The 21,292-nt window shown below is 35.6% G+C and overlaps 1 protein-coding gene across 10 annotated transcripts in view; it reads left to right on the plus strand.

Moving 5' to 3' along the window:
• Positions 1–21,292, plus strand: part of EPB41L5 (erythrocyte membrane protein band 4.1 like 5) — a 144,688-nt gene that overhangs the window by 45,272 nt on the left and 78,124 nt on the right. For all 10 annotated transcript variants that reach the window (XM_032353885.1, XM_032353889.1, XM_032353883.1 and 7 more), the window contains 7 exons: positions 4,044–4,164; positions 4,297–4,384; positions 5,142–5,230; positions 7,915–7,984; positions 12,848–13,017; positions 14,289–14,395; positions 15,842–15,869. In XM_032353885.1, coding sequence (XP_032209776.1) covers positions 4,044–4,164; positions 4,297–4,384; positions 5,142–5,230; positions 7,915–7,984; positions 12,848–13,017; positions 14,289–14,395; positions 15,842–15,869 — 673 coding nt within the window. The remainder of the gene's footprint in view (positions 1–4,043; positions 4,165–4,296; positions 4,385–5,141; positions 5,231–7,914; positions 7,985–12,847; positions 13,018–14,288; positions 14,396–15,841; positions 15,870–21,292) is intronic.

The following is a 21,292-nucleotide window of genomic DNA, read 5'->3' on the forward strand; positions in this document are numbered from 1 at the left end:
TAATTTTAATAATTAAAAAAAGTATTTTCCAGTAAATGAGATTAATGAAAAACTCAGTTTTGTACCTTGTTAAACTGACCATACACTGTTAAGCTTAGGTTTTGTGTGTGTGTGTGTGTGTGTGTGTGTGTGAAAAATGGGCATTTTAAGAAAACTATAACTTCGGTCCTCATTCACAAAACAGAAATAAATATTCTATTGGAGTATTTGTATATACTAGAATACAAATAAAATTTAGTGATTATTAAGGCATTTATACTTTTTTGATGATTATATATATACCTAATCCCTCTAGGATCAGTAGTATTTATTTGCAATTATATGGATAATAATAAGACTAAATTTTTATGTTTTTATGGTAAACCTAATATTTTTACTTATTTTGTGCTTCCACTGTTTAAGAAAGCATATTTTCTTGTTGATAGAGGGATTGGTGACCAGAAGAAATTTCTGTACTTCAAAAACTTGCCATTAGTGTAAATTATCTACCTGCCTCCATCTACTATCCTAGTCTGTCTACAAGTTAAAATTTGCTTTCTCATCTGCAAAAAGTCAGATATTAGCGTGGAAATGCTATATCTCTAGCACTGTAATAATCAGAAATGTATAATTGCATGCATTTTTTTCTTGAAAGCACATATTTTTACATTTTATTAATTCCTGTATGAGGTTGATAATTCTAAAACTTTCATCTACTGAAAAGCTCTCTTTGTCAGTGTATGTGTTTTGCCACTTTCGGCCTCATATATTTTTTCTGGGTCTCAATTGTGTAACTGACTTGATAGCCAAGGTATGTGCTTCTTGAAAATGTGATTTTCTACATTTTTGTGTATTTAACAAAACACTATTCAAAGTAGTGCTTACTGAGTACTTTTTGTTTGATTAATGCATTGTAGTTATATTTTGTTATCTCTTAACTCTACTTATCACATTTTTTTCCTGAGTAAAAGCTCTTTCCTGCTTTCTCTTTCATCCAGGGCACCATTATTTACATGATTCCTTCATACTTCATCATATCTTCTATATCTCTTTGTCCTGTGTCTAATAGTTTGCCAAATCCTGTCTTAAGGCCCTTAAGAGTAAATTTGCTGAAGTGCTACTCCCATCTCCATAAAATGACTTCTTTGTTTCTCATTTATGATTTTATATTTTATCAGAAAAATTTTTGTTAATAACTTTTTCTCATACTTTCAGTTTTTCCTTGCCATTTTAGTATGTATCCTGAACATTAGGTAGCAGATTTTGTTTTGTGTTTTTTAAAAAACATTATGGTCCAGGGTGCCTGGGTGGCTCAGTGGGTTAAGCCTCTGCTTTCGGCTCACGTCATGATCTCAGGGTCCTGGGATCGAGTCCCTCGTCAGGGAGCCTGCTTCCCCCTCTCTGCCTGCCTCTCTGCCTACTTGTGATCTCTCTCTGACAAATAAATAAATAAAATCTTGAAAAAAAATTATGGTCCAGACAAAAGAGCAGTTTCTTCAGTAATAAAGTTGGCATGATAAATATTTTGTAAGGTTGTGCAGAAAATAGATGACAATATATTTCTAATATGTCTAATGTGTAGAGTCAGTGTTCAATAGATGAGGTATTATCAGTTTTATTTTTAGCTCAAGATCTATGTATTTCTTCCTACACAGCTGGATTTTTTTTTTTTTTTAATTTTTAAAATTTATTTGACAGACAGAGATCACAGGTAGGCAGAGAGGCAGCCAGAGAGAGAGGAAGGGAAGCAGGCTCCCGGCTGAGCAGAGAGCCCGACGTGGGGCTCAGTGCCAGGACCCTGGGATCATGACCCGAGCCAAAGGCAAAGGCTTTAGCCCACTGAGCCACCTAGGCGCCCCACAGCTGGATTTTTTTAATAAACGTGGAAATAGTTTAACTTTTAAATATGAGCAAAATATTCTTTTAAAGAAAAATGTCTAAAGCATAGAAAATTAGAATCACCTACCCTGTTTCCCAAACCCACAGTTCAGAGATAACCACAGATGGGTGTACATAAATGTTTGTGCATTGTCCAGGTTTTTTCCTACTGCCTCCCTTCCCCAAATATTTTTTTACTAATTTTCCTTGAAGGTTTTTTTTTTTTTTAATTTAAAATACATTTTTTTTTTAAAAAAGCATCTTTTTTTTTTTTTAAGATTTTATTTATTTATTTGACAGAGAGAGAACACAAGTAGGCAGAGAGGCAGGCAGAGAGAGAGGAGGAAGCAGGCTCCCTGCTGAGCAGAGAGCCCAATGTGGGACTCGATCCCAGGACCCTGAGATCATGACCTGAGCCGAAGGCAGGGGCTTAATCCACTGTGCCACCCAGGCACCCATTAAAATACATTTTTTTAAAGATCTCATTTATTTGTGAGAGAGCGAGCATCGGCAGGGTGGGAGGGGCAGAAGGAGAAGCAGACTCTCTGCTGGGCTAGATCCCAGGACCCTGGGGTCATGACCTGAATGCAAGGCAGATATTTAACCTGCTAGGCCACCCAAATGTCCCTCTCTCAGTTACTTCTTTAGGATTAACAATTTATAATTCCAGGATAGAGACTGTATCCTTTTTTTTTTTTTTTTAAAGATTTATTTATTGGGGCGCCTGGGTGGCTCAGTGGGTTAAGCCACTGCCTTCGGCTCGGGTCATGATCTCAGGGTCCTGGGATCGAGTCCCACATCGGGCTCTCTGCTCAGCAGGGAGCCTGCTTCCTCCTCTCTCTCTCTGCCTGCCTCTCTGCCTACTTGTGATCTCTCTCTGTCAAATAAATAAATAAAATCTTTAAAAAAAAAAAAAGATTTACTTATTTATGTGAGAGAGAGAAAAGAGAGCATGCAAATGGGGGGAGGAGCAGAGGGAGAGGGATAAAGCAGACTATGTGCTCACCAAGAAGACCGACCCAGGACTGGATCCCATGACCCTGAGATCATTATCGGAGCTGAAATCAAGAGTGGATGCTAGGGGCATCTGGATGGCTCAGTGAGTTAAGTCTCTGCCTTTGGCTCAGGTCATATCTCAGGGTCTTGGAATTGAGCCCCACATCAGGCTATCTGCTCAGCAGGGAGCCTGCTTCCCCCCACCCTTTCTCACTGTTTGCTGCTCTGCCTACTTGTGATCTCTGTCTGTTAAATAAATAAATTAAAATCTTAAAAAAAAAAAAAAAAGAGTTGGACGCTTAACCAGTTGAGCCCCCCAGGCACCCGAGACTATCTTTTAGTGGTGTGTGATGTCATGTTCTCTGCACATTAGATTCTTTTTGTTTTGTTTTGTTTTTTTAAAGAGATAGCATGTGTACAAGCTGGAGGTGGGAAGTGAGAGAGGGAGAGAGAGTCTTAAGCAGGCTTATGCCCAGTGCAGAGCCTGACATGGGGCTTAGTCTCACAACTCTGAGATTATGACCTGAGTCAACATCAAGAGTCTGGGGGCACCTGGGTGGCTCAGTGGGTTAAGTCTCTGCCTTCGGCTCAGGTCATGATCTCAGGGTCCTGGGATTAAGCCCCACATCAGGCTCTCTGCTCAGCAGGGAGCCTGCTTCTCCCTCTCTGTCTCTGCCTGCCTCTCTGCCTACTTGTGATCTCTCTTTCTGTCAAATAAATAAATAAAACCGTTAAAAAAAAATCAAGAGTCTGATACTTAACCAGCTGAACCACCTTAGGTATTCCTCTGCATATTAGATTCTTAGTAGATGCCTAGTGCTAATTGTTTTTTATAAATGTTGCTAGTATTTTTGTTTATTTATTACAAGGCCAAAACGTATTTCTCTAAGGAAGTCTCGAAAGTTTTCAAAAGCTAAGCATTATAAGATATGAAATAAATGAACAGAAACCCATTTATTTGAAAATATACCACCAACCACAAGTATGTGATTGTGTGTATAGACATTGACAGGTTGTTAGTCTGAGCTAGATTTATTTTTGGGAATGATCCAGGTGTTAATGACTTACTTGTAGTTTACGAAAAGAATCTAATTTTAGCAATTTTTATTAACAAAATGAGTTTTGAAGGAAGATTCAGCAGGAAATAAACTTTTTAACAAAATAAAACTTTGTGGAATTTATGTTTATAGCTGAACTTGGTGACTATGATCTTGCTGAACATAGTCCTGAACTTGTATCTGAGTTCCGGTTTGTGCCCATTCAGACTGAAGAGATGGAGCTGGCTATTTTTGAGAAATGGAAGGAATACAGGTATTTGACATTTAATCACACTTTTCTTTAACATGGCCACACTGATTTTATATTTGTTTTCTTCTGTTTCTGTTCTTGTTATAAAATTTATATTTATTATTATTTTAAACATTATTGTTTTCTAAATTTCAGAGGTCAAACACCAGCACAAGCTGAAACCAATTACCTGAATAAAGCCAAGTGGTTAGAAATGTATGGGGTTGATATGCATGTGGTCAAGGTAAGAACTGTGTTATGATGCTTTTTAAAAAGTTTTTTCCTTCAAGATTCAAGATAACTATGGCATTTTTTAGTATGAGGGAATGCACGGAGATGGTATAGCACTGGGTACTTGGGATGTATTATAAAGATTGAGGTTAAATATGAGAATCTCACATGAAGGGTCATTATAAGAAATAAGAGAAACAACCAAAAATCTCCCAAAAAGATACATGTGTGTTTTTAAGGTGTTATTACTGTATTTTTAGATTTTTAAATCATTTTTAATTCTTTCACTTCATATTCATATCATCTTGTATCACTTAAGCTGAATAGACTATTTAAAAATTAAAATAATTTAGGAAGCAAAGTTGAAAATTATAGCTTGAGAGAGGACTTTGAGAAGACGTATGGTGATTTAAGTTATTTCTGGTTTAAATAACTAAGTTTTTCCTGAAAGTCAGTCTTTTTTAAAAAATTTGTAATTTAAGTGTTAAATAGAATATGGACAGAATGTTCAAAGAGCTTTCTTTGTAGTGGAAGTATACCACAGTGTATTTTCAGTGATGACATACCTTAAGATTGGTGTTACAGTCAAGTAAATGCATGTATCAGTTTCCCTGAGAACGTTGTTTTGGGTATGCTGATTGTTTAAAACACTTTGCATATTAATATTAGCCTATATATAGTTAACATAATTCAGTGTGAAAATGAACTGTGAACATGGAAAATCTGTTTTATGCAAATAAAGCTAACACATTTCGTTCTCTTTAAATTAGGCTAGAGATGGGAATGACTATAGCTTGGGACTAACTCCAACAGGAGTCCTTGTTTTTGAAGGAGAGACCAAAATTGGCTTATTTTTTTGGTAAGCAGAGTTAATATTATAGATATTGTTGTTGTTGTTTTTTTTTAATTAGTAAAAAACATCTCTGAAGTTAGTACATAGAATTGAATTTGACATGGCGATTCACAGACCCGTACTCCTGAGGCTAATAATACATTATATGTTTATATAAAAATTTTTTTAAAAATTATTAAAAATGAATTTGAAAATCAAATCATTCTGAAAAGATTGTGAATAAAAAGCAACTTTCTCCTATAATATTCCTTACCCATGTTTAGTCCCCCTGCCCCTGCAGAAGTAAATTTTAAACTCTTCCATCCATTTTTCCATTATGTATTAAGTGTTCACATGGACACTCTGTTGTCATGTAGTTCCATCACGGTTTTTAGTACATCTTGTTCCACAGGCAGTCTCATTACTCCCTACTTGGTGTTGTATAAAAGGAAAATATTTACCCCTCCCTTCAAGCTGTGCTTCTCTTTTTAGGTCCCAACTTCTATCATTTATATTTTTATATTATTTTTGCATTTTATATCAAGAATTGATTTTACTTGGATTTTGTAGCCATGGTTAAGTTCTTCACATCTTGGCTGGATTGTTCTAAGAATTGAAATCAGGAGATACTGTTCATATTGTTAACCCTGTGTCAGAATTGGTGTAGAGCTTTCTAGTATACCAGTGCTATGTACTAGGAGCTGAAGATGGGCCCCTGTGGTGTTTACTTCTTCACAGCATGCCAGGATTGTCAGCTCAGAGCCTACCAGCCTAAAACTCAAATTCCTATCTCGCAGTTACTTTGTATATAGCCCAATAGGTATACTTTTAATGACTTAGAGCCTGCTTTGCATGTCCCCTCAGGCAAATGTACCTGACCCCTGCTAGTCTTAGATAAGACAAATCCTGTAGCTCTCAAAGTCCCCAGACCACTCTGTCCTTCAGAGCTCTCTGACCCATACACTCCCCGCTTGCTGCCGATTGCCATTGAGTAGAAACCTAAGCCTGATTCCCCTCTCCTACAAGTTGCCTTGCCCACTTCCCCTTCTTTGGTGGTAACTTTGTGCAGCCACCTCTGGAAGGTCTCCCATTGAAGACTTCCCTTCTCATGCAACCCTCTCCAGACACATCAGTAAAGTTCGTTGCACAATATTGCTGTCTCATGATCCTGTCTTTCTTTTGATCAGTCTGAAATTCCTTGAGCTCACAACTGGGATTACATCTATTTTTTTTCCTTTATAGGTTTTTGTTTTTCCCAGAGTTCCTGGCTCCCCCCGACCTGTCAGTCTCACACACCCCACACAACCCTTTGCATTATCTGCCTTTGTCTTAGCCTTACGTTCTTTCACATCTTCAGAGTTGCATTGAATGATTCTTCTGTTCCAGTTGCAACTGTCTGCTCTTCAGGTTACTCTGCAGCTTTAATCTGTTTTCTCAGCTAGGATCCTTTGTGTCTTATTCCTGTAATTCTGATCTATTTCCTCAAGTACCTGCCTAAGCAAAGTGGGGTATAGGAGGTAAATTGTTTGAATCCTTGGATACTCTAAAATTGTTTATTCTCTTATGCTTTCTTGATAATTGGACTGGGAATTTTAGGTTGAAAATTGCTTTCTCTCAAAAATTTGGAGATAATATTTATTTTTGAATACAGGTGTCTCTGCTAGGGACTTTCTGAGAGACTTCAGTGGGTCATCTTCATAATTGTCTCTTGATAGGTCAAGGAGCTCTGGGGTGTTTATTTACCCAGTCCTTGATTGTTAATTCTCTGACAGTTCCAGCTTGCCACTGTGGGCAGACAGAACACACTTCATGACCAGAGAATGCTGTAGGCAGTGAGATAAAGAAAGCATCTTTTGTACCAACTACCTCTTAAGGTTGTTGTGAGAATCATTTGAATTAATACATGTAAAACACTTATAAGAGTATCTGATACTTCATAGGCATTATATAAGTATTTGTTACACTTAAATAAGTGCTAGCTCTTCCCACCCCTCCTCTACCTATTATACTTATTGCTTTGGTACAACTTTTGTAAACAAGTTATGCCTTGTAATTATATTTTTTGTATAGGTTATATTTGAAAGTTAGAATGAAAGTTTTGTTTTGACATTCACAAGTCATAGAAGTACAGAGTTCATATGTGTAGGTTGTTGAGGATTTCAGTACAGGTGGGAGACAGAGTTGGAAAAGGGGCCATAGAGTGAGGCTTTAAAAAAATTTTTTTTGGTAAGATTATAGTTTACTTCTCAAACCAAAATTGATAGAGAAAATAGAGTTGAAGGCCCTAATCAAGAATTTGTTTTCTTTTATGTCTTTCAACAAAACTTTATAGTCTTTCCTGTATCTAGTTCTTATGTTGGTTAGTGCTTTACACTAGGCCTGGAGACTCTCTTGTACTATAGCTGGCAGTCTATAAAATATACGTATGGATTTCCTCATTTTCTTTTTTTCTTAACATTTTTAATGTGTCTGATACATGTGCTGCCTTGGTTTTATTAGCGATACTGCTTTTGAAATGTTTTTTTCTGTTATCCTAAATATTTTTTAGATTGGAGGCTTTGTTGGTGGGCAGTACAGGTTATGTTTACCCGCTTACCAGTTTTCATTTCAGCCGTTAAGATGATTAATGTGCTAGAAGTAACAACAAATGTTTTCTTTTTATTTAGAGAACATTTATTTGAAATCTGGCTTTTCTTCTGATATTATTGTAGGCCCAAGATAACCAGATTGGATTTTAAGAAGAATAAATTAACCCTTGTGGTTGTAGAAGATGATGATCAGGTAGGAACTTTGCATTACTTTTTTAACAATGACAGTGTTGCATGGTAACTCAAGTCTAATATTTTTTAATAAAGCCTTCTAAATTAAGAATTACTTTTTTTGTTAGCTCTAGCTCCTAATTGATACACAGAACATGGATGTATCTTGAATGCATTATGCATGAAAGAAGCCAGACTTGGAACATTATGACTTGTATGGTTTCATTTATGTGATGATCTGGGAAGGACAGACCTGTAGTAATAGAACAGATCACTGATTGTTTGGGATTAGGGAGAATGGGGAAGTTTGCCTACAAAGGAACAGCATAAGAATTTGGGGGCATGAGAGAACTATTCTGTAACCTGATTTTGGTGGTAGTTTGTAGTCTCTCTGCATTTGTCAAAACTCATAGAATCGTGAATAAATAAAATTTATATAACTTTATTGCATGCAAAGAAATAAATTGAAAAACATATATATAGATTAAAAGCAAGTTGGGCAAATGTCAAAAAGACTTGTATGCACAATGATGAGTGAGAAGGACTACTTAGAAGGGAACCTAAAAGAAGATTCTGAAAATTAAATAAAATCGTAATTTTGCAAATTTCAAGTTTTATTACCGAGATACATGCAAAGGATTGCCCTATCACACAGCTTAGAAGACAATCATAGAAGCAATAGAGCATTTTAAAAGGAAGTCTATTGATGATACAGAGGATGATCGTTATATTATCAAAAGGTGAATGGATAATGACTCAGAAGAGGCATATTTCCCATCTAAAAACTTATTTTACAAATAGTTTCCTTTATATATAAGCACATGCATGATTCAGTGATATTTGTCTCTAAACCTAAAGGAAGTTCTTCGAGAAGAATAAAATATAATTCTATGTGATAGAGAAATATGGTGATAATTTAATTGGTGACATTCATTCTTATTTGGGCCATAAGATAATTGTGCATCTTAAAATCAGTGTCATTTTATTTTTTTATATATATATTTTTTTAATTTTTTTTTTTAAAGATTTTATTTATTTATTTGAGAGAGAGGAGGTGAGAGAGAGCATGAGCGAGGAGAAGGTCAGAGGGAGAAGCAGACTCCCCACGAAGCTGGGAGCCCGATGCGGGACTCGATCCTGGGACTCCAGGATCATGACCCGAGCTGAAAGCAGTCGTCCAACCAACTGAGCCACCCAGGCGTCCCTATTTTTTGAATTTTTAATTTTAATTTTTTTTTTAAAGATTTTATTTATTTATTTGACAGAGATCACAAGTAGACAGAGAGGCAGGCAGTGAGAGAGGAAGGGAAGCAGGCTCTCTGCTGAGCAGAGAGCCCGACGTGGGGCTCGATCCCAGGACCCCGGGATCACGACCCAAGCCGAAGGCAGAAGCCTTTTTTTTTTTTTTTTTTTAAAGATTTTATTTATTTATTTGACAGAGAGAAATCACAAGTAGATGGAGAGGCAGGCAGAGAGAGAGAGAGAGGGAAGCAGGCTCCCTGCTGAGCAGAGAGCCCGATGCGGGACTCGATCCCAGGACCCTGAGATCATGACCTGAGCCGAAGGCAGCGGCTTAACCCACTGAGCCACCCAGGTGCCCCGAAGGCAGAAGCCTTAACCCACTGAGCCACCCAGGCGCCCCATCAGTGTCATTTTAGATTTGATCTTAAATAGTATTAGCTTCTTGGATATCTTTTTGAAGGTATTTTATACACATGTGCATGCACACACAAATGTGTCTATCAATTCTTTTTTACACAAAGTTACCATGCTTTTAGACTGTTCTGTACTAATCCTTTTTAAACTGTACATTATAATTTTTGGAATCTTTTCCATATGACTATATAGAACGCTTCTTTGTTCTTGTTTAAAAAAAAACTAAACTGCACGATATTCTATATAGATGTACCCTAATTTGTTTAATAAATTCTCATTAACATTCACTATATATGCAAGAATTTATACATTGGCATGTATCTGTAAGGATAATTTCCTGGAGGTGATTTGCTGGTTCAAATGTGCATTTGTCCTGGATACAGAGAGCCAATCAAGGATCACACTCTTTCCTCAGAGGGAGTTGTCACAGTTTTATCTGAAAGGTGGAAAACAGGATTTCATTATAGGTTTGATTTTTATTTCTGTTATTATGATTGATGTTGAACATCTTTTCATATATTCGAGTTCTTTGTATTTCCTTTTCTCCAAACTCTATTCTTACATATCCTTGCCCATTTTGTCATTTGGCCTTTTTCTTAGTGGTTTTGCCCTTTGTCATAGAAACTGTAAATATTTTATATAATGGTTGAATTTTACCATTACTTATGATTTTTGCCACATACTTAAAAAAATTTTAAGTAGGCAAATTTACTAATCTTTCATGGAAATCTTTCAAGGATTTTTCCTACTTTGAGGTTACATGCTTTCCCATTTTTTTTTCTGTGTGTATTTTCTGTTTGTAAGTTTTATTGAAGTGTAACATATATTCAGATAAGTGCAAAAAGAAGTGTGCAGCTTGTTGGATTTTCACAAACAACCTATTGTGTTGAACAGCACCCGGATGGAGAAATAAATAGAACACTGCTGTAGGGATATGCTTTCTTTTTGCCTCCCACCAGGTACAGGCCTCCAATGGTAACAACCATTCTCCTGACTTTAACACCATACATTGGTTTTTGTTTATGTTTTGAACTTTATCTAAGTGAAACTGGACTGACTGTTCCTTTTTGTCTGACTTCTGTATTTAAACATTACATTTGTGACCTGCACCCCTCTTGTGGCAAGGTTGCTGTAATTGGCTCATTCTTTTACTGTTATATAGTATTCCATTTTACTTATAGACCATGCTTTTTTATCCATCCTGATGTTGATGGACATTTGAGTTGTTTACGGCCCTTAGAAGTATTGCCCTGAAGGCTAGGATAAGCACGTGTTTGGCTTTTGTGGATACTATCAAACTGTTTTCAAAAGTGTTTATACATATACATATTATTATTATACATATTCATATTCTACATACACATTTTCACCTGCAGTATGAAAGAGTTCCCTTTGTTCTTTTTTGGGGGGTAATGTTTGGTATTCTCTTTTTTCATTTTAGCAATTCATGTGGGTGGTTTTCATGTGCATTCCCCTGATGACTGTTTAGCACTTATTTATATATTTATTGAAAATTTGGGTATTCTCTTTTATGAAGTGCCTGTTCAAGTCTTTTGCTCATTTTTTTGTTGGGTCATGTGCTTTTTTCCTCATTGAAGTTCTTTATGTATTCTGAACATTAGTTCTTTGCAGATAATATGTATTGTAAGTATCTTCTCCTTGGCTTCCTTTGACTCCCTTAATAGTATGTTTTGGGGGCACCTGGGTGACTCAGTGGGTTAAGCCTCTGCCTTCGGCTCAGGGTCCTCGGATCGAGCCCCACATTGGGCTCTATGCTCAGCCAGGAGCCTGCTTCCCTCCCCTCCCACCCCCGCCTGCCTTTCTGCCTACTTGTGATCTCTTTCTCTCTCTGTCAAATAAATAAAATCTTTAAAAAAAAATAGTATGTTTTGGACAGAGCATTTTTAATTTTAAAGTAATAGAATTCATAAATTTTCTTCCTTTCTGGTCAGTACTTTCTGAGTGTTAAAATTTAAGAATCTTTGCCTATATTGGAGTCATGAAAAAACTACACAGTTTATGTAATGTTTTAAAGTAACAAAATAGTTTAATTTATAAAATACTGAAAGTATACTGGAAAGTGCAAAAAATCCTAAATGTAATATCCATGTCACTCATCTAGATTAACATTTTTGTCATTGCTGCTTTAGAATTCTCTCTTAGAAAGGTAAATTAGTAATAGAGTATTCAATATAGCTGAGGTCTAACCCTCTGGTTTGTCCCCTTTCTTCTCTGTAGCTGGCCATCATTCTTGGAGGGTATCATTCTCATACCTTCTTTTTCCAAATATAAAGACATCATAACACGTGGTGGAATTGTTTTAAAATTTGTGTAAATCATATATATATATTTTTTTCTTTTTTGCAGTTTCCTTATTTTACCTAAACAGGATTAGCCATGTAGATCAGTCCATTCCTTTTAACCTATATATAGTATTCTGTAGTATGAATAAATAGTACTACAGTCATCATTTATTCATTTATCTTTTTGTATAGTTTTAAAAGATGTTATTATTTACTTGATAATTTCTCTCATTTTGGACATTTCAGGTTTTATGCCAATTTTTACTATTATAAATGAGATTGTGAAGAAAATCTTTTGAATATAAATTTTAGTGTTAAAATCTTTATCCTTAGAGAGGTGGTAAAGCTTAGTTGTTACAGACAGGCTCTGGAGCACAAATAGTTTCAAATTCTGGTTTCTTCTTTGTGACCTTGGGCTTTATTTCTTGAACTTCAGTTTCCTAATCTGTAAAACAGCGCTAATTATAGTATCTGCTCATTGAATTAATCCATATGAAAGCCTTAGAAAAGTACCTGTGAATGTTAATTATTATTAGATTCATGCGAGTATGGTTACTGTGATGAATAACATGCACATTTTTAAGTTTATTGATAATATTGCTAGATCTTGTATGATCCTTTATATTATAGTTATATATTATCCCAAAGTGTGGCAAATAAAGCCTCAGTTTTTGTTTCTCTGAGAAATGAGATCACATAAGTAGAAAGGACTCTTTTAAGAATAATTTTATATTGGCTGTGAAAATGGACTGCTTGATTTCAACTCTGCCTTTTAGTGTAGGTAGCTATAGAGTGAGTTTCAGGGAGGAAACTAGATGCTTTATTTTTTGATTTCTTGGTATTGCTCTCAGTATTTGTACCTGAGTAACAAGGGGCAGAGCTGTTCGAGCTAGTAATTACCTCTCTTTAATCCTTTTCTTTTTCAGGGCAAAGAGCAGGAGCATACGTTTGTCTTTAGATTGGATCATCCAAAAGCATGCAAGCATTTATGGAAATGTGCTGTGGAACATCATGCGTTCTTTCGTCTCCGAGGCCCGGTCCAAAAGAGTTCTCATCGATCAGGATTTATTCGACTAGGATCACGATTTAGATATAGGTGAATGCCAATAGCTGCTTGCTATATCTTGCGTTCTTTCATAAAGCCAAAAAGTGTAGGCTAACCTCTCATTTTATAGATGTAGAAACCAAGGTATAGAGTAAGTTCGCCATGTTTTCTACAGGCCAAATGAAAGACAAAATGGTATTGTTATTGGTTGCCATTTCCGAAATAGACAGGAAAGCATTGTATTGGTATCATGGATTTTATATCTGTCTTGACAGATACTTTATATATTAATTAACCCCCAATTTCAATTCATATAATAAGAGTTTTAAGGAGTCCCCATACAATAGCTGAATACCATATAGAAAAAGGTATTTATTGTGCACTGAGAGGAAAGTTAATCTGGGTAACATTTCTGGTTTTTTTTTTTTTTTTTTTTTTTTTTTAAGATTTTATTTATTTATTTGACAGAGAGAGAGATCACAAATAGGCAGAGAGACAGACAGAGAGAGAGAGATGAGGAGAAGCAGGCTCCCCGCTGAGCAGAGAGCCCAATGCGGGACTCGATCCCAGGCCCCTGGGATCATGACCTGAGCCGAAGGCAGAGGCTTAACCCACTGAGCCACCCAGGCGCCCCAACATTTCTGGTTTTTTATAAACCTGAAGTTATGTTATTTTTATAGATTCCTTAGGTGTGGACCATAAGTTAAAAATGTTTTGGTTTACCTGAGAGATTACTGATTGAGTTTTAAGCATGCCCTGAGAGTCACTGTGATTTAAAAAACAAATGGATAATAATCAGTATTGTGGCAAGTGATTGTGTGAGGTTCATGAAGTAAGAGTTTCTGTTCTACCTTTATTACAAGTGAGGAGGCATTTTCTTAACAGAATTTAAGTGAAAATCAAAGAGAGTGGGAAAATAGTTTTAAATATTTCTGGAAAATTACTCTGAAAAGTGTATCACAATTAGAAAAAAATAACAAAATCTTGAGTTAATTGCAAACTGTGCATGAGGTGAGTGAATGGGGAGAGGAAAGGAGTTGCATAAAAACACAGATATTCCAGAGTTACTCAGTACATTCCTAGGCACATGCATGCTTATGGAAAGACAGTATAATTTGCATGTTGCATATTTCACACAAGCCTAAAGGTAGAAAAATGATGTGGTAAAGAGAGACATCAAGGCTATTATTAGTAGTTCCTTCAGGATGAAGCTCAGGATGGTTCTTTTAAGAAAAACTTAATGTAGACTTTCTCTCATGGGTATCTGATTACTGTAGGCCTTACATTGTCTTATTCCTCTTAATATGCCTCATTTATTTTAGTGGGAAAACTGAATATCAGACCACAAAAACCAATAAACCAAGAAGATCAGCATCCTTTGAAAGAAGACCCAGCAAACGATATTCTAGAAGAACTCTACAAATGAAGGGTGAGATGCAACCTTGTTTCAAAAGACTGTTCTTCCTTAACAGTCCCATCGTGTGCTGGTAATGTTTACTTGAAAGGAAGTTATCTGAATTTTGTTAATTCCAATCAACTGAAGTACTCTTATTTATTAACTTTGGTTATGACAGAATCAGTGTAAGAAAATAGAAGGGGGGCGCCAGGGTGGCTCAGTCATTTAAGTATATGCCTTTGGCTCGGGTTATGATCTCAGGGTCCTGGGATTGAGTCCTACCTACATCAGGCTCCCTGCTTCTCCGTCAACCCCTACCCCCTGCTCATGATCCCACACTCTCTCTCTCTCTCAAGTAAGGTAAATAAATATATATATATTTTTTAAAGAAGAACAAAAGAAAATGGAAGAAAAAATTGCCTGTATTGTTGCTGAGATTAAACTTTATGTGAATCCCAGTTCAGATACTATTTTGAGTTTGCATTCAGTTTTGTTCATATTAACATTTGTTCTGTGGAGTAACACTTTCCATTCTCTTTTTGACTTCCAGATTTCATTAATAGTAGTCTCTCAAATACCCTTAGGAACTTAAAAAAAAAACCCACTTATATATGTTGAATAAATATTAAGTAAAAATTATTTCATATAGCATTATAATATTAGGATTCTTTAAAAATAGAGTTTAAATTTAAACATCAGTTTATATTTAAGTTGCTTTAATTATGTAATAAAAAACATGATTTACTTGAGAAACTAAAACTTGTGTTCGGTTTTGTCTGAGTTTGTATTAAACTACAGATGGAATTTTAAGTATGTCTGATTAGGGTCATCCCAGTTGTCCAGAAACATCTGCCATAACCTGATGTTTGGCATAATAAAACTCATTTATATTCATAATTTTTGTTTGGCGTACAAATTAAATAATACATATCTTTTAATGAAACCATTTTAGTTCGTGATGATTTGAAATTGTAAGTTAACCCTTATTTTCAAGTGACAGTGGTTTTTTTTTTTTTTTTTTAAGATTTTATTTATTTATTTGACAGACAGAGATCACAAGTAGGCAGAGAGGCAGGCAGAGAGAGTGGGGAGGCAGGCTCCCTGCTGAGCAGAGAACCCGATGCGGGGCTAGATCCCAGCACACCTGAGCTGAAGGCAGAGGCTTAACCCACTGAGCCACCCAGGTGCCCCTCCACTGACGGTGTTTTATTGTCACTTACCTCACTCTAGGAGGCTTGCAGGTGGTTCTGTTTTAAAATGGTATTTTATTGCCTTATTTTTAAAATGGGAGTAATTGTCATTATTGACTTTTAATGGTGTGAATCCTAGAACATTTTGTGAAGTGATGATTCTTAAATCTGTAAGTGGGAAATATGGCTTAAAAACTGCCTAGATACACTTTTATGAAGAGTGAAGCAGTTTGTCATGTAAGCAGAAACTAATGGGACACTTTCTTTTTTTTTTTTTTCCCTCTGTCAGGAAGTACTGCAAAACCTGAAGAACTCAGGTGAGTTCAATTTAGGAACAGAATTTAGAATTTAGCATTTATGTAGTTGCTGTCATTAATTAAACAAATATTTCTTGAAGACTTGTCAACGTGTTAAGTTTCCCTGAGCATTGGGAATATGCAGGGAAAAAAATAAACATAATTCCAGATAAAATTGACACTAAGAAAAATAAAGCAGTTTAAAGAAATAAAGGCAGGGGTGGGGGTGCTATTTATAATGAGAATGACATACTTTTGTTACTGGCCTGTCACTGAAGATTAATTAGGGTTTTTGTACACAGAAGCTCAAAGAACAAAGGTTTATTTGCAGATAAGCAATTAATTTTATTCCTGGGATAATCCCCACTTGGTCATGGTCTATAATTCTTTATATCATATGTTGCCGGATTTGGTTCACTACCTTTTTGTTGTGGATTTGTATAGTGTATATTTATAAAAGATACTGGTCTGTAGTTTTCCTGTAATTCTTCACCTGATTTGGTATCAGGATAATTCTGGCTTCACAGAATGAGTTGAAAGTGTTTCCTTTTTGTTTTGGGGGAAAGAATTTATAAAAGAATTGGCATTTTTCTTAAAATATATGATAGAATTCACTATTATAAAGGCCATCTTGCCTGGACTTTCTCTTTGTATGAAGTTTTGAAAATTCCTACTTCAGTCTCTTGTTACAGATCCATTCAGATTTATTTTTCATTTTGACTCAGTTTGGGAATTTCTGTCTTTCTGGAATTTGTCCATTTAATGTAAGTTATCTGATTCGTGGCATGTAATTGTTCATGTTTATTTCCTTTTCCTTTTTATTTCTGTAAGTAGTGATGTCCCCTCGTTCATTTCTAATTTTAGTGATTTGAGGGATTTCCCCCCCTTGGTCAGTTGAGGTAAAGGTTTGCCCATTTTCTGGGCCTTTTCAAAGAACCAGCTTTTGATTCTTATCTATTTTTCAAGTTTATTAATTTCCACTCTGATATATTATTTCTTTTTTTCAAAATTTTAAAGAATTTTAATATTTTAAGTAGGGTCCATGCCCAGTGTGGGGCTTGAACCCATGACCCCAAGATCAAGAGCTGTATGCTATATCCACTGAGCCAGCCTCTGATACATTATTTCATTTCTTATATTTACTTGAGGTTTAGTTTGCTTTTCTTTTTCTGGTGTCTTAACATGGAAAAGTAGGTTATTTACTTGAGATTTTTATTTTTATTTTTTTCTAAATTATTTATTTGAGAGAAAGAGAGCATGTTGTTGTTGGGGGGCGGGCAGGGTCAGGGACAAGCAGATTCTGCACTGAGCGTGCAGCCCGATGCAGGGCTTGCTCTCACGACACTGACGGCATGGCTTAAGCCGAAATCAAGAGTTGGACATTTACCTGACTGATCATCTAGGTGCCCTTATTCCTTTTTTTTTTTCTTTTAAAGATTTTATTTATGTATTTATTGATTAGAGAGAGACAAGCAGACAGAGCCTGAGCAGTGGGGAGGAGGCAGAGGGAGAGGGAGAAGCAGACTCCACTACGGAGCAGGGAGCCCGATGTGGCTGGGGTTCCATCTCAGGATCCTGAGATCATGATCTGAGCCAAAGGCAGATGCTTAACCACCTGAGCCACCTCGATGCCCCTGATTCTTTTTTCATACAAAACATTTGTTGCTATAGATTTTCCTCCACAGACTACTTTAATAATATTCCATAAATTTGGTATGTTGTATTTTTATTTTTATTTATCCCAGATTATTTTCCAGTTTCTCTTTTGATATCTTCCTTCACTCTTCGGTTACTTGGGAATGTGTTCCTTGATTTCCACATACTTGTGACTATCTTAAATTTTCTTCTTATTTTTCGTACTTTTATTCCACATGGTTAGAAAACATACTTTGTATGATGTTGATCCTTATACATTTTAATTGAAACTTTTTTATGGCTTAACATAAGTATGTATCTCAGAAAATTGTATGCACTTGAGAAGAATGCATATTCTGTTGAGTGTATGTTCTATAAATGTCTGTTAGATATGGTTGGTTTTCTACTGCTCAGGACTTTTATTTCATTATTGACCTTTTGCTGAGTAATCCATTATTAAGAGCAAGGTTTTAAAGTCTCCAATTATTGTCATTTAGTTGTCTGTTTCTCTCTTTATTCTTTCAGTTTTTGTTTCATGTATTTTGGGGCTTTTTGTTAAGTGCAAATATATTTATAATTGTTTGATTCTTTTATTATGATGAAATGTCACTCTTTTCCTTTAGTAATTTTTTTTTTTTTTGTTTTGAAGTCTATTTTGTTTGATTGGCAGTCCATTTTTATTCTGGTTGCTTCTCCATGGTTTATTACTTTTACCAAATTTGGGAAGTTCTTAGCCATTATTTCTTGAAATGATCTTTCTTTTCCTTTCTTATCCCTCCTTCTTGGACTCCCATTAACATACCTGTTGTTACATGTGATGGTGTCTCACAGGTATCTGAGTCTCTGTTCATTTTTCTTCACTCTTTTTCTTTCTGTTACTTAAGACTAGATAATCTCAGGTGACCTATCTTCAAGTCATTGATTCTGTTTGAGTCTTATTTATAAATTTTCTGTTTAATGATATTTTCCTTTAGTGGAAACTGTGTTCCTGTACTTATTCTTTAGATTTTTTTTTTTTTAATTTCCTGCATGTATTTAAAATAGCTGATTTAAGTGGATTGCCTAGAGAGAGTTGATCTTTTTGGCCACACTCATGTGGAGTAAAGCTTTCACCACATTGAACTTGGGGGAATGGGGAACGAGAGCATTGTGGCTCAAATGCCAGACTCAGCTATAAGATTTAGTAGATTTTCTTGAATAAATGTTTATTCACTAATGTGTGCTTTTTCGTGATTGTTTTTAAAAATAATTTTCAGGGCGCCTGGGTGGCTCATTTGGTTAAGCGACTGCCTTCAGCTTGGGTCATGATCCCAGGAGTCCTGCATCGGGCTCCTTTCTCCATGGGATGTCTGCTTCTCCCTCTTACCTTCTTACCTCTCGTGCTCTCTCTCACTATCTCTCTCTCAAATAAATAAATAAAATCTTTTAAAAAAAATTAAAAATAATTTTCACTAGATAAATGTTTGTTTCACTGGGTAGAGAGTCCTCAAATCACCATTCCAGAAGTTCTACTTCTGGTGACTCAATTAATTGTATTTTATTTTATTTTTATTTTTTTTTAAGATTTTATTTTCATTTGACAGACATAGATCACAAGTAGACAGAGAGGCAGGCAGAGAGAGAGAGGAAGGGAAACAAGCTCTCCACTGAGCAAAGAGCCCGATGCGGGGCTCGATCCCAGGACCCTGAGATCATGACCTGAGACGAAGGCAGAGGCTTAACCCACTGAGCCACCCAGGTGCCCCATCAATTAATTTTAATAGTACATATTACAATGTATAGTTTCATATAATGCTTAACTATTGGTATGTGTCAGTTTCCTGGAATGTCCATCAAAGTATCAGATTCAGGACATACTTGCAAATCTAGTTAACTCTTGAATTGGTCTACTCTTATATAGTGGATATATAATTAGAGCTTCTTCAAAAAGAGAAATCGTTTGATTGGAGGTACTGAGTATGGTTAGCGTCTCCTTGAGATGCATTTTTCCCCCAACTTGGAAAGCCAGTAAAGTTGGGCTGTGATTAGTGATTCATCACAAAAGCACTTCTCCTGAAGTTTCTTTAGCTGTCAGTAGGCTGTTAAAAATAAATCAATTAATAGAGTACGGAGGAAGTGAGCTATTCTCTCTATTGTGAATTTTTAATTAGGTAAAGTTTTCTGTCTCCTGAATTGTACACTTTTACTTTCATTGTAGTTACTTATAGGCTATGCTTTTAAGAAGAATGATGAGAAAATGTTAGAGGTATTTTGTACTTTTTAAACTATTTTGTTTGTTTTTTATTTAATGGAGTATGTCTTGCTTACCTGAAAAGGAGACTGGGACAGACTATTAGAGCTTAAAATAAGGAAGATAACCTGGTGTTATCTTCTATACATATATATATATATATCTATACCAGAAATGTAAACATATTATTCAAGCAATAATATGTAGTTGAAAAATTCAGGTTTTTATTTGCAAGGATTTGTCCTTGAAAAATTTTTTGAGGGGTGCCTGGGTGGCTCAGTCAGTTAAGTGTCTTGTCTTTGGCTCAGGTCATGATCTCCGGGTCTTCACCCCCAGTTTGGGGCTCCTTGCTCAGTGGGGAGTTTGCTTCTCCCTCTACCCCTCCCCACCACTCATGCACACATTTATCCTCTCTCTCTCTCTCTCTGTGTCTCTCTGTCTCAAATAATCTTTAAAAAAGAATCTTTAAAAAAATTTAAAAACCTTTTTTTTGAGATACACATTTCTGACCAAAAACTTAAGTATGACTATATCGTCTCTTTCTTAGAATTAAGATTAATTTAATTTTAATAATGAAGTTTTATTATCTTCACTTGAAAAATGCTTTGGCTCTGGAAAACACAACAGAAATGGGATATGTAAGCAATGATACTTAGTTATTATTTATTACAATAAACTTTTAGATATGAAATGTAGAGGGGGACCCAGCTCTCCTGAAGGTTATTTAATACTCTTTATAACACTACTTGAGAGAACCTGAGTTTGGACTGGCATGAATGCCCTTTCATTCTTGCCCTTTTAGTTCTGTTTGCATGAACAGTTTTGCTCCAATGAACCATGAAAAACAGTACTGTTTGAAAAAGCACAGCTATTTGACCTAAAAGCTTCTTGACCTTGTACTATGCCTATTTGAGTAACAGGTTTTGAAATTGGCTGATGTCAGTGGTTTTCCTTATATTATTTTATTTCCTAACTATTCCCAATGGGTCTTTACTAATAAAAAATATCCTAAGAAGAGGTGACATTATAAAGAATAGATCACATTTCAGTGATCAGTACTTTTTTTACAGGCTTAGCTGACGGAATCTTGAAGATAGAAAAGAGAGGAGAAAAAGGAATGAAGGAGGAAATGATGAATACAGAGAGTATAAGAGCAAAGGGGGTCAGTTATTACAGATAGTCCTTTGAAAGGGGAAGCTTGAATTAGATCAGTAGTGAGTACTATTCCTACTTATGTGTTAGCGGAAGTGAAGGATGTGTGTAATTATGAGAAAATGCTTCCTACATTTCAAATTATTTGGAAATGGGGCTGTGATCTCATTAATCATTAAGATCATATATTATAAGCAGTTTTTTCATGTTATTATTATTAATGAATAATCATTACTAATTATTCATATAATTATAATTATTCATTATTCATTATTTTATTTATCGCTTGCCAGAGTTATTCTCAGTTAAAGGAAAAGCTTCAAAGGTAACCGAGGGCCTCATCCAGCAGCTTGGATGAGATTTCATAATATCTGGGATCATGGGTTACTTAAACCAGCATAATGTTTTCTGGGAGCAGCAAAATTAG

This window comes from Mustela erminea, chromosome 8, assembly GCF_009829155.1.
Source record: "Mustela erminea isolate mMusErm1 chromosome 8, mMusErm1.Pri, whole genome shotgun sequence".
In the NCBI taxonomy this organism is placed as follows: domain Eukaryota; kingdom Metazoa; phylum Chordata; class Mammalia; order Carnivora; family Mustelidae; genus Mustela; species Mustela erminea.